The sequence below is a fragment of the Vipera berus genome, assembly GCF_964194415.1.
Source record: "Vipera berus genome assembly, chromosome: 3".
NCBI classification, from domain to species: domain Eukaryota; kingdom Metazoa; phylum Chordata; class Lepidosauria; order Squamata; family Viperidae; genus Vipera; species Vipera berus.
Window position 1 is genome coordinate 4,861,161 of NC_138204.1, and position 12,787 is coordinate 4,873,947.

The following is a 12,787-nucleotide window of genomic DNA, read 5'->3' on the forward strand; positions in this document are numbered from 1 at the left end:
ACTCAGCCTTCCATCCTTCCGAGGTAGGTAAAATGAGGACCCAGATTGTTGGGGGCAATTAAGCTGACTTTGTAATAATGCCGCTTGGGGTGTGTGTGAAAGCCCTAATAAGCAGGCATATACATAGAATGAAGGCTACTGCTAAGCTTGTAAGCCGCCCTGAGTCTTCGGAGAAGGGCGGGATATAAATGGAATTAAAATAAAAAATAAATAAATAAATAAATAAATGAATGAATGAATGAATGAATGAATGAATGAATGAATGAATGAATGAATGAATGAATGAATGAAATTGAGTTTGACACCCCTGGCCTAAATGGACTACAGCAGATGGTGGAGGACAGGAAGGCCTGGAGGAACGTTGTCCATGGGATCGTGATGGGTCGGACACGACTTCGCAACTAACAACAAGAAATGGCCTTGAGCAGCTGTATTCAGTAATACCGTATTTGATAACAGATTTATGAGGAGTCCTTGGTACTCTCTGACCTGGGTTGTTTTCTTCCAGACGTTTCATTACCAAACTTAAGTTAACGTCATCAGTGCTAGAAGGGAAGTGGGGTTTGCGGAGAAGAAGAGGAGAACAGTGGAGTCTTGGTGCTCTCTGAGCTGGGTTGTTTTCTTGCAAACATTTCACTACCCAAACTAGGTAATATCTCGATGCCAGAAAGACCTTTGTTTCTAAAAAGAAGTAAGGGTATGTCAAAATATTCGTTTATAATATTCGTTGATCACATTTTACATGGTACCCATCTCACTCTGCAGTGACTCAGACCAGCTTCCCGTTCAAAAAAAAATTATAAATATAAACAGCTTTAGGTACAAAAATAACAAACCAGAGGCAAAAAACGACGCAGCAGTGGCATCTTCTGTATTAGAACATGCAGGCTGTAGATTTCTGGATTGCCCTCCCCCTTTTTAGAACTTTTTTAGAGCTTCTCAAGTCTCCTGCCTCATTGCCAACAATTTCAGCCACCCCTCTGAATGCAGAGGACAGAAAATGCTGGTTAGCGTTCCATTGTTTTACAGATGGCATATGACACCAGGGAGAGTAGCAAAAATGTTTAAGAATACTTCAAACAGCTGTTGGAAATACAAAGACCAGATAGTTATTATCGTATCTGGTGGACACGCCCCAAAGCAAAAAGATTTTGGGTTAAAATACATTTATGGTTGGAGAAAATGACTGAAAAATAAATAGACTTTAAACCAGAATTATTTCTGTTAGGAATAATAGGAGCCAATTCTGAGAAAGATTGCAGATATCTAATACTACCCCTATTAACGGCAGCAAGAATTGTATTTGCCCAACATTGAAAAAAGGAAAACTTTACCAACTGAAGAAGTACTAATTAAGAAAATTCTAGAGTGTGCAGAAATGGATAGGTTGACTAAAGATTAAAGAGAAAATTCCGTGTACTTTAGAACATGGGATAATTTCTATCAATGGCTAGAAAAATGAGTCAGAGAGAAAGGAACGTGATAGGTAATTTTGAACATATCTTGGTAAGAAGGAGGCTATTGTGATTAATTAACATATTGTTTATGATAATTAACTATATCTATTAAAGGTAAAGTTTTCCCCGCACATGCGTGCTAGTCATTTCCAACTCTAGGGGCCGGTGCTCATCTCCGTTTCAAAGCCGAAGAGCCAGCACTTGTCCGAGGACGTCTCCGTGGTCATGTGGCTGGCATGACTAGACGCCAAAGGTGCACGGAACGCTGTTACCTTCCCACCGGAGTGGTCCCTATTTTTCTACTTGCATTTTTACGTGCTTTCGAACTGCTAGGTTGGCAGAAGCTGGGACGAGTAACAGGCGCTCACTCTGCTACGTGGCACTCGGGATTCGACCCGCCAAACTGCCGACTATATCTATTATTGTTAGTTAAATACATGTACCCAGACACTATGCTGTTTGCTAAATATTGAAAATGTTATTTGGAAAAACCCCAACCCTAACCCTAACCCCATCTTATCCCTAACCCTATAAAAACTAATAAAATCTATATTAAAAAAGAAATAAAATCGTCTCCCTATAATGTAATGTTTCTCATTTCTGCACAGATGCCAGGGGCGCCCCCTCCTCGCCATCTTTCTTCTTCTGTCACTGCAGAAGACAATGAATCTCCCTCTGCGTCGTCTTTTGCTCCCTGCAAGCAGTTCCCTACTGGGCCCAAAGCCAGCGTCTTGGAAGACCACGTTCCTAGTCTGAAAAGGAAGCGGATCGGTCAGTATATCCCTCTCTTTAACATGTACAGGCGTCCTCAACTTACAACAGTTCATTTAATGACTGCTCAAAGCTACAACGGGACTGAAAAAAAGGGACTTGGGACCGTTTTTCACACTTAACGACCCTGGCGGCATCCCCATGGTCACGGGAACAAAAATTCAGACGCTTGGCAGTTTTCTCGTAATTTATGACATTTGCAGTGTCCGGGGGTCACGTGATCAACTTTTGTGACCTTCTGACAAGCCAAATCAATGGGGAAGCCACTTAACAACCGTGCTATTATCTTAACCATCAGTGCTTCACTTAACAACTGTGGCGAGAAAGGTGGTTAGGATTAACAGCAGAAGTCTTGGGCTCAGTTGTGATCATTTATGGAGTTCCTCAGGGGTCGGTCCTCTCACCTCTCCTGTTTAACATCTATATGAAGCTGCTAGGTGAGATCATCCGTGGTTTTGGAGTGGGTTATCATCAGTATGCTGATGACACCCAGCTTTTCATCTCGACCCCAAACCACATCAGTGATGCCCTCGACGTGATGTCCCGTTGCCTGGAAGCGGTCCGGGAATGGATGGGGAGGAACAGGCTTCAACTCAACCCGGACAAGACTGAATGGCTGTACATGCCGGCATGTCAAGATATTCAGAATATTCCATCTCTTAATATCAGGGGCGAGTTATTACCCCCCGTAGATAGGGCTCGCAACTTGGGAGTCCTCCTAGATTCACGGCTCACCTTGGAAGACCACATAGGAGCTGTGACTAGGGGGGCTTTCGCCCAGGTTCGCCTGGTGCGCCAGTTGCGGCCCTATCTAAGCCGGGATGATTTATGCACGGTCACTCATGCGCTCGTGACCTCTCGTCTGGACTACTGCAATGCTCTTTACATGGGGCTGCCCTTGAGAACCACTCGGAAGCTTCAGCAGGTGCAGAGTGCAGTTGCACGAGTGCTTTTGGGGGTCTCCCGATACTCCCATATTACACCTCTCCTCCATGAGCTGCACTGGCTTCCAGTTGCCTTCCGGGTGAAATTCAAGGTGCTAGTGATGACATACAAAGCCCTACATGGCATGGGTCCGGATTACCTACGGGAGCACCTACTGCCAGCGTCAACACCCCTCCGTCCTGTGCGCTCCCACAGAGAGGGCCTCCTCAGGGTGCCACCGGTCAGAGAATGTCGGCTGGTGACCCCCAGGGGGAGAGCATTCTCGGTGGGTGCACCAATCCTTTGGAACCGCTTACCAGCTGAAATCCGGATGGCCCCCGACCTTCGCTCCTTCCGGCGTGATCTAAAAACTTATCTATTCCAACAAGCCGGCCTGGCCTGATGGATTTGGGTTTTAAAATTTTCTCACTTTATTGCTTTATTGTATTCTTACTTTATTGCTCTGTACACCGCCCTGAGTCCTCCGGGAGAAGGGCGGTATATAAAACAAACAAACAAACAAACAAACAAACAAACAAATAAATAAATAAATAAATAAATAAATAAATAAGCTGAGGGCTACCTGTATTTCTGGAAACCCGAGTACAGAAGGTCCTCCATTTAAAACCTTAAAACCTTAAAACCTCCGTTGCTAAGCAAGGCAGTTGTTAAAGAAGACATAGATGAGGGTCTTCTTCGAGGGGGGGGGGGAAATAGTGATTTTACTTGCCTTCCTCTCTCTTTGTAATCTTGTGCTTTACGTAGACCTCAACTTACAGTCACAATTCAGCCCAAAATTTCCACGGATAACCAAGACAATTGTTGTGAGTTTTGCCCCATTTTACGACCTTTTGACCACAGTGGGTAAAGCAAATCGCTGCAGTCATTAAGTGAATCATCAGTTGTTAAGCAAATCTCTTTCCCCATTTGGCGTTGTTTGTTGGGAGCCAGCTGGGAAGATCACCAATGGCGATTGCATGATCCCGGAACAAGTGCAATTGTCATAAATACATGCCGGTTGCCAAAAGCATCAGAATTTTAATCACAAGATGCTGCAAATGTGTGAAAACCGGTCATAAGCCTTTTTTTTTTAAAGCGTTGTTGCAACTTCAAATGATCACTCAGTGAATGGTTGTAAGCAAAGATTAAAGGTAAAGGTAAAGGTTCCCCCGCACATGCGTGCTAGTCGTTTCCGACTCTAGGGGCCGGTGCTCATCTCTGTTTCAAAGCCGAAGAGCCAGCGCTTGTCCGAGGATGTCTCCGTGGTCATGTGGCCGGCATGACTAGACGCCAAAGGTGCACGGAACGCTGTTACCTTCCCACCGTAGTGGTCCCTATTTTTATACTTGCGTTTTTTATGTGCTTTCGAAGTGCTAGGTTGGCAGAAGCTGGGACGAGTAACAGGCGCTCACTCTGCTACGCGGCACTCGGGATTTGACCCGCCAAACTGCCGACCTTCTGATCGACAAGCTCAGCGTCCTAACCCACTGAGCCACCGCGTCCCTGTATCTTATTATTAAGCTGCCCCTTCTTTTGAAGCCTGTTTCTTATCTCATCTTCAGTACCCTTTGTCAGACCTGCCCTTGCTTGGACATGTGGGAAAGAAAGACCCTCAACTCCATTTGATTGAAGGGTTAGGTTCTTTTACTAAAATTAAAGGGTTGCAGCGAAAGTAAAGCTGAATCTGAAGATTTCCACACAAAAGTTACACTTTCCACCCTCTTTTACCTGGCCCTCTTCCCTTGACCAGTCCAGAGGGATCTCGGAGTCCTAGTGGACAATCACTTAAATAGGAGCCAGCCGTGTGCTGCAGCTGCCAAAAAAGCCAACACAGTGCTAGGCTGCATTAACAGAGGGATAGAATCAAGATCACGTGAAGTATTAATACCACTTTACAAGGCCTTGGTAAGGCCACACCTGGAATACTGCATCCAGTCTTAGTCACCACGATGTAAAAAAGATGTTGAGACTCCGGAAAGAGTACAGAGAAGAGCAACAAAGATGATTAGGGGACTGGAGGCTAAAACATATAAGGAACGGTTGCTGGAATTGGGTATGTAATGAAGAGAAGGACAAGGGGGGACATGATAGCAGTCTTCCAGTATCTCAGGGGCTGCCTCAAAAAAGAGGGAGTCAAGCTATTCTCCAAAGCACCCGAAGGCAGGACAAGAAGCAATGGATGGAAACTCATCAAGGAGAGAAGCAACCTAGAACTAAGGAGAAATTGCAGGTAACCTAGCCCCCATGCCAAGTTGGGCTTTAAAGGCCATTATCAACACACTGAATTGGACCCAGAAGCTAACTAGCACCCAATGCAGCTTGGTTGTGGAAAAAATAGGTGGAAGGAATATTAGGTAAGTTCACTGCCTTGAGTTACTTATAAAAATAATAAAGGCAAGATAAAAATCTTAACAAACTAAGTGTAGCAAACAGCAACAGTGATACAGTTCCTGACATGCAAGTGTTAATTTTGTGTCCTTTTGTAAAGTCCAGTGTAACGATGACATTGCATGAGGCACAGTTTCAAAATAACTGCATGTTGGCTTGGTCCAGCTGTTTCATTTGCCTTTTTTTATTCATGGAAAGTTTAGTCTTTCAAGTTCTGAGACATCCTGCAACAGATGAAACATTCCTGGGACAACCTGTGGTTATAGAAATAGGAAGATGCCGGCTTCTGGTGGCTGCGCGGCGCCGGAGACAGCCTTCCCGGGCTGCCCGCGGCTCAGCTGAGTAATTTTCACCCGAAACAGCGCCGATCAGCTGTTCGGGTGAATTTGAAGCCCCCTCCTCGGGAGAAGAGGAGGGGGTGAGGCCCCAGGTAGGGGTCGAGTTCTCCGGGGCCGCCTGAGCTTGTAGCTTGGGCGGCTGAAGGATCGAACTCCCCCGTAGCCTGGGTTGCTCCCAGCTGGTCAGCGTCTCTGCTCCGGATTTCTTGGAGCAGAGCCAGGCGTTTGCGACCACCCCTGCCTGAAGGAAGGACTATGGAATAAAAGGAGCAGGCAGAGCGGTACAAGAGGAAAAGGTGAAGAGGGTTATTATATTTTATTCTCGAGCTTGATGGACTTTTTAAACTTAAAGTGAAAGTGCGTCACAAGTGAAAGTAAAAGATGGCGGCTAAACCTCCCCCAAAAACTCTTCGGAGTGCTGGAACTTCTCCGGTGCAACAATCATCATTGCAGGCGCTGCATCCTCCTGATGTATTGACACCGAAGGATTTACAAGATGCTCTTGAAAAACATGCCCAGGTAATTCTGGAATCAATGGGTGATAAATTTGCACAGATGGAGGAGAAATTGGAGAAATTGGAGGAGAGAATGGAAGAGAGGATGGAACAGAAGTTCAGTGTGATGAAGGTAGACATTTTGACTTCAGTGCATAAAGTGGCTGAATGTGTGGAAGATTTGGATGAAAAAGTGGAAGATTTGACTCAAAAGAATGCCATATTAGAAGCAAAAGTATTGGAGAATGAAGATTTAAGAGACAAAATGGACAGAGAATTGAGTCTTGCTCAATATTACCAGATGCAGTTTGCTGTTAGAATCAGAGGCTTAAAAGAGAATATTAAGGAAGATCTAAAGCAGCTGATTTCTGAGGCTCTGGAAGTGGTATTGAATCAGCCAGCATCTGAAATAAAGGGAGGCATGGATAAACTGTTTCGTGTGAATTCATGGATTGCTAGACAGAGAAAGCTGCCTAGAGATGTGGTTGTTTATTTTGCAAAGAGGGAAATTAGAGATGAAGTTATACAAGCTGCCTATGATTCTAAAGTTGTGATTGCTGATCAAGAAGTTTTGGTTCTAAAAGAAATTCCTCCAAAGATTTTAAGGAGAAGGAAGGATTTTACATTTTTAGTGCAAGAGCTCAAGCAACGAGATATAAGGTTCAGATGGGAGATTCCAGTTGGGTTGATGGTGATGCATGAAGGTAAAAGGTACCGTCTGGTTACTGTGATGCAGGCGCGTGATTTTTACAATAACGTTTTAAAAGCAACCCCATTATCACTTCTGGAAGCTGCAAAGGGATCTGGAGAAGGAGAACATCAAGAGGCTGAAGATGGACAGACAGAGGAGAACGGTGCTGGAGGAGATCAAGCTACAACTTCTTTGGATGATCCTAGAGAGCAGAGGGTGACGCGTGCTGCTTTAAAACGATCAAAAAAAATAAAAGAACAAGATCAGCAGAAGTCTATGGAACTTCCACAACGTACTTATAGCCAAGCAGTGGGAGGAGCACGGCCTAAAAAAGATAGTCCTATCAAAGCAGTGCTCCAAGAGCTTTGGGATGATATGCATGACAACTAAATTTTTAACTTGGAACGTTAATGGACTAAATTCACCACAGAAGAGGAAGAAAGTTTTTCAATATTTAAAACAATTCAAGATAGATGTTATATGTTTGCAAGAAACGCATATTAGGGTTGTGGATCAAAAGTATTTATCGAACTCAAGGTTGGGTACGCAATTTGTTGCTTCTGCAATGAATAAGAAAAATGGAGTGGTTGTTTATGTTAAAAGTGCTTTAACAGCAGACTTAATTGAAGCAGATAAGCATGGAAGATACGTTATGATAGAGCTGCTGCTAGAAGGTAAAAAGACGCTTTTAGTTGGATTATATGCTCCTAATCAACAACAAGCTGACTTTTTTAGTTTACTTCATACAAAGCTTACCCAGTTGGATTATAAATCTTTTATTTTTATGGGGGATTGGAATGGTGTTTTGGATGTACAGATGGAGAAGGCTGGAGCTTTTAAGCGCGTCCCAAGTCATGCTAGACTGCCTAAATCCTTTTTTGAAATGAAGGATGACTTGGAACTGCGAGATATTTGGCGCGAGAGACATTTGCAGGAAAAGGATTATACTTTTTTTTCTGACAGACATCAATCTTTTTCCAGGATCGATTTTATTTTGTTGACTAATGATTTTTTTTTAAGGACTAAGAAGGTGAAGATTTGTGCAAGAAATATTTCTGATCACAGCCCAGTTTGGCTAGAGATTGATAAGGAGAATAGAGACAGGCGCTCGTGGCGCGTAAATGAGAATTTGTTTAGAAATCAGAGAAATCTGGAAGAATGCAAACAGCGGATGAAGGATTTTTTTGAAATGAATATGAATAAGGGCACCTCTATGGACATGGTTTGGGATGCTAGTAAGGCCTATATGAGAGGGGTGTTGATATATATGAATAATAAACATAGACGTGCTGTGGAAGCTAGGAGGAAAGAACTGGAGAACGAAATAAAGGAAAAAGAAAAGGCTTTGATTTTGAATTCAGAGGATGTGAAGATTAAGGAGGCTATTAAACTGTTAAGAGGACAATTTGATAAATTAATGGCTGACCAAGTGGCAACCAATTTGCGGTTTGCCAGGCATAATACCTTTTGCAACGCCAACAAACCAGGTAGATGGTTAGCTTATAGATTGAGGAAAAAGCAAAGGGCTTCTAATATAGACAAAATTGAGCATAAAGGAAGGGTTGTGTTTCAACAGGACCTTATCAAGGATGCTTTTGTGGATTTTTATTCTAAATTATATGCTAAGGAGAAGATTAATGAAAAAGACATTGATATATATTTGGAGAATGCTAGCATCCCGGTTCTTACGCAAGCACAAAAAGAGGGGATTAATCAATTAATTACAGAAGAAGAAATTTTTACAGCAATTAAGGAATTGAAGATGGATAAAGCACCAGGTACGGATGGTTTGTCTGCGGCTTATTATAAAAATTTACAATTAGAGATGATGAAACCGTTAAAGGAACTGTTCCAGACAATCCAGAGGGGGGGAAAGGTGCCACCGTCTTGGAGAACAGCTTTTATTTCCTTGATTCCGAAGGAAGACCAAGATGCTACTCAAGTTAAAAATTATAGACCGATATCGCTTTTAAATACAGATTATAAGATATTTGCTAAGGTGTTGGCTAATAGACTGATGAGGGTTCTGCAACAGGTGATTCATGGGGACCAAACGGGGTTTATTAGTGGTAGGCAAATGAAAAATAATGTGAGGCATATAGTTGATGTGTTAGAGTTTTTGGAAAGGAACAACCAGATCCCTGCGGTGCTAATCTTTCTAGATGCTGAAAAAGCTTTTGATCAATTGAATTGGCAATTTTTGATGAAAGTTTTAGACAAAATGGATTTTGGGGAAAATTTTTTACAACCGATTAGGGCATTATATCAAAAACAAACTGCCCGAATTATAGTTAATAATAGTCTGACAGAAGCATGTAATATTGAGAAGGGCACAAGGCAAGGGTGTCCGTTATCGCCCTTGTTATTTGTGTTAACATTAGAGATATTATTGGTTAAAATACGGAATTCGGAAAAAATTAAGGGTATACAAATTAGAGATCAGGATTATAGATTGAGAGCATTCGCAGATGATCTGGTTGTTACAGTGACCCAGCCAGAGAACTCTGTTGTGGACCTGATGGAGATAATAACACAATACGGGAAGGTTTCTGGATTTAAAGTTAATATACAGAAAACCAAAATTCTGGCCAAAAATATGACAGTTTCGCAAAAGGCTCTCTTAGAAGGATTAACTGGATTTGAGATTGTTAAAAGGGTTAAATATTTGGGGGTGCTTTTGTCGCCCTCTAATACAAAGTTATATAAAAATAATTATGAAAAACTATGGGGGAAAATTCAAAAAGAATTGGAGAGTTGGGAAAAATTGCAATTGTCCTTGTTGGGACGGATCGCAGCAGTGAAAATGAACGTCCTGCCTAAATTTCTATTTTTATTTCAAATGATACCGATTCTTAAGAAAGATTCTAATTTGGAGGAATGGCAGCGAGGTATCAATAAATTTGTTTGGGCAGGGAAAAGGCCACGAGTTAAATTTAAGATTATGCAGGATACTTGTGAGAGAGGTGGTCTTAAAATGCCCAATCTTAAACTATACTATGAAGCTGCTGCATTAGTAGGAATAAGTGATTGGATTAATTTGACACAAGAGAGATTATTAAATCTTGAGGGCCACGATTTGTTGTTTGGCTGGCATGCATATTTGTTGTATGACAAGAAGGTAGACAATGTGTTTAGAGTGCATATTCTAAGACAGGCATTGTTGAGAGTTTGGAAGAAGTATAGACATAAGCTAGATTGCAAAATACCACTGTGGGCAATTCCAAAACACGCAATAGAAAATATACATGCTGGTTTCAAACATGATGTGACTACATACAAGGAGATTCTGAGCTTGGAAAGAAATGTCTGGAGTTTGAAATCATATAGCCTCTTGCGAGAAGAGAAGGTTGTTCAAAATTGGTTTCAATATACTCAGCTACGGGCCAGGTGGAAAGAAGACCAGAAAATTGGTTTTACAATGACTGATGAAAATTTGATAAAGCAAATTAGAAATCAGGGACCAGCACATATCAAACGGATATATCTTGCATTGATAGAAATTGACTCAGAAACAGAGCTTGTTAAAGATTGTATGATTAAATGGGCCCAAAATATCCAAGAAGTTGTTACAATGGATACGTGGGAAAGGATTTGGGTGAGGAACGTAAAATTTACACAAGCTCAAAATCTAAGAGAGAATTTTTACAAAATGTTTTATAGATGGCATTTAGATCCTAAAAAGCTTGCAAGTATGTATCCGAATTATCAGCCTAAATGTTGGAGGTGCGGTGACGAAGACGCAACATATTTTCACATATGGTGGACTTGTAAAAAGGTTAAGGCTTTTTGGATAAAAGTCTGGTGGAACATGCAGAAGATTTTTAAACAGAGGATAAAGTTTTGTCCGCAACTTTTTTTGTTGGGAATAATTACAGATGCAACAGTTGTGGACACTAAGTTGATGTTGAATTTAATTACGGCAGCAAGACTCTTAATAGGTCAGTATTGGAAGAAGGAGGAACTGCCGACTATAGAAGAATGGACTTTAAAGTTTTCTGACCTGGCAGAGATGGCAAAGATATCGGCCTATTTGAAAGATCATTCGCAAGAACGCTATCTTATGGAGTGGAGAAAATGGATTGAGTATATCCAGAACAAATATGGGACTAAAAAGTTTCATGTAGCATTTGAATAAGTCTTTCCTTCTTTTCTCTTTTTTTTTCTTTTTTTATATATTTTATATTAATAGTGTTTGTAGTTATCCTATATGAGCTAGAGAGTGATAGATTTTAGAGTTTACGGTTGTTAGCATATGGTTGTTTATGATTCTTTTTTTTTTGTTTTTTATACCTTGTACTTAGCTCTGGGAAGTCGGGGGGGGGAGGGGTAAGGAGGGAGGGATAGGGGAGGGGTAGGGGGGCTTGTTAAAGATAAAATGTATGATAAAACTTTTCAATAAAAAAAAAAGAAACATTCCTGGCTATTCAGCCCCATTAATTTATATTGTGGTTTTGTACAAATTGTACACCATGTACACCAAATCATTCCATTTGCATGCTTCATAATTGTGTTACCAATAACCAAGAATATTTGTAGCTTGGGTTTGAAATGAGGGGTCCTTGGTGCTCTCTGAGCTTGGTTGTTGCAAAGGTTTCATTACCAAACTAGGTAACATCATCCGTGCCAGCTTGGACCCAGCTCAGCAATGGGCTACAAAAGGTCATTCAACAGCCATTTGTCTAAGGCAGCAGATAATTTGCTTTATTTCTAATGCACTTTAATTTTTGTATGTTTGTAAACCACCCTGAGTCCTACGGGAATAGGGCGGTATATAAATTTAATAAAATAAAAATAAATATAAAATAAATAATTGCTTTTACCATAATTGGTTTTTCTTGTGTTGTCATTTACTTTTGGTTCCGTGACTTTTACGATTCACTGTTTTAAACCAGGAATCCCCAACCCCCCGGGCCATGGCCTATTTGGAACTGGGCTGCACGAGAGGTGGACAGCGTGCACACACAAGTGCAACTCAACTCTCTCTCTTGCATGTGGAGGGAAACGCCCCCTCCACACCCAAAACAACCAATCCCAGCACAGATTGCCTCACGCAGGAGCCCGCCCTCTCCAATTGGTCGACTACCACTGTGTGTCCTGGCCCATTATACGCTTTACTCCAGGAATTAAATTAAATATCTTAACATATTCTTAACATATTGGACCAATTGGATCTGCTCCTCTTTCACTTCATTTCCTGTCCCTTAGTACAGGGGGTCCCCAACCTTGGCAACTTTAAGACCTGTGGACTTCAACTCCCAGAATGGGGAATTCTGGGAGTTGAAGTCCACAAGTCTTAAAGTTGCCAAGGTTGGGGACCCTGCCTTAGTAGAATACAAAGAAACAAAGTTGTTCGAAATGCATTAATCAGGCTCTGTTTCTTGTCTCAGGTAACGGAGAAGCTGGGGCATACATGGCCTATGAGCAGGGCCCATCATCCTCTTCCAGAAGGCAGCCTGCAGGCCTCTTGGATGCCCTGGAGCACAACGATAAAAGCTTTAATGAAACAAACCAGGGGAAATGCTGGCCAGGAGAGGAATCGGTATGCACAGGCGCTGGATTGGCCGAGCACATTTAGGTCTCCTTTATATAGAATTTCTGTGATGTGGGTGGCAGTGACACAAACATAAGCTTTCTCCTGCCTTTAATTTTCTGTGAGTTTTCTCACAACGATATTCATGCTTTAAAGGCTGTTTCGGAAGATGCCCTGGGTATCTTTTAAAAATT

At 41.9% G+C, this 12,787-nt stretch overlaps 1 protein-coding gene across 1 annotated transcript in view; it reads left to right on the top strand.

Moving 5' to 3' along the window:
* Positions 1-12,787, top strand: part of RTEL1 (regulator of telomere elongation helicase 1) — a 177,222-nt gene that overhangs the window by 121,265 nt on the left and 43,170 nt on the right. Inside the window, exons 26-27 of the mRNA XM_081323881.1 lie at positions 2,066-2,228; positions 12,451-12,602. Of these exons, the coding sequence (XP_081180007.1) occupies positions 2,066-2,228; positions 12,451-12,602 (315 nt within the window). The remainder of the gene's footprint in view (positions 1-2,065; positions 2,229-12,450; positions 12,603-12,787) is intronic.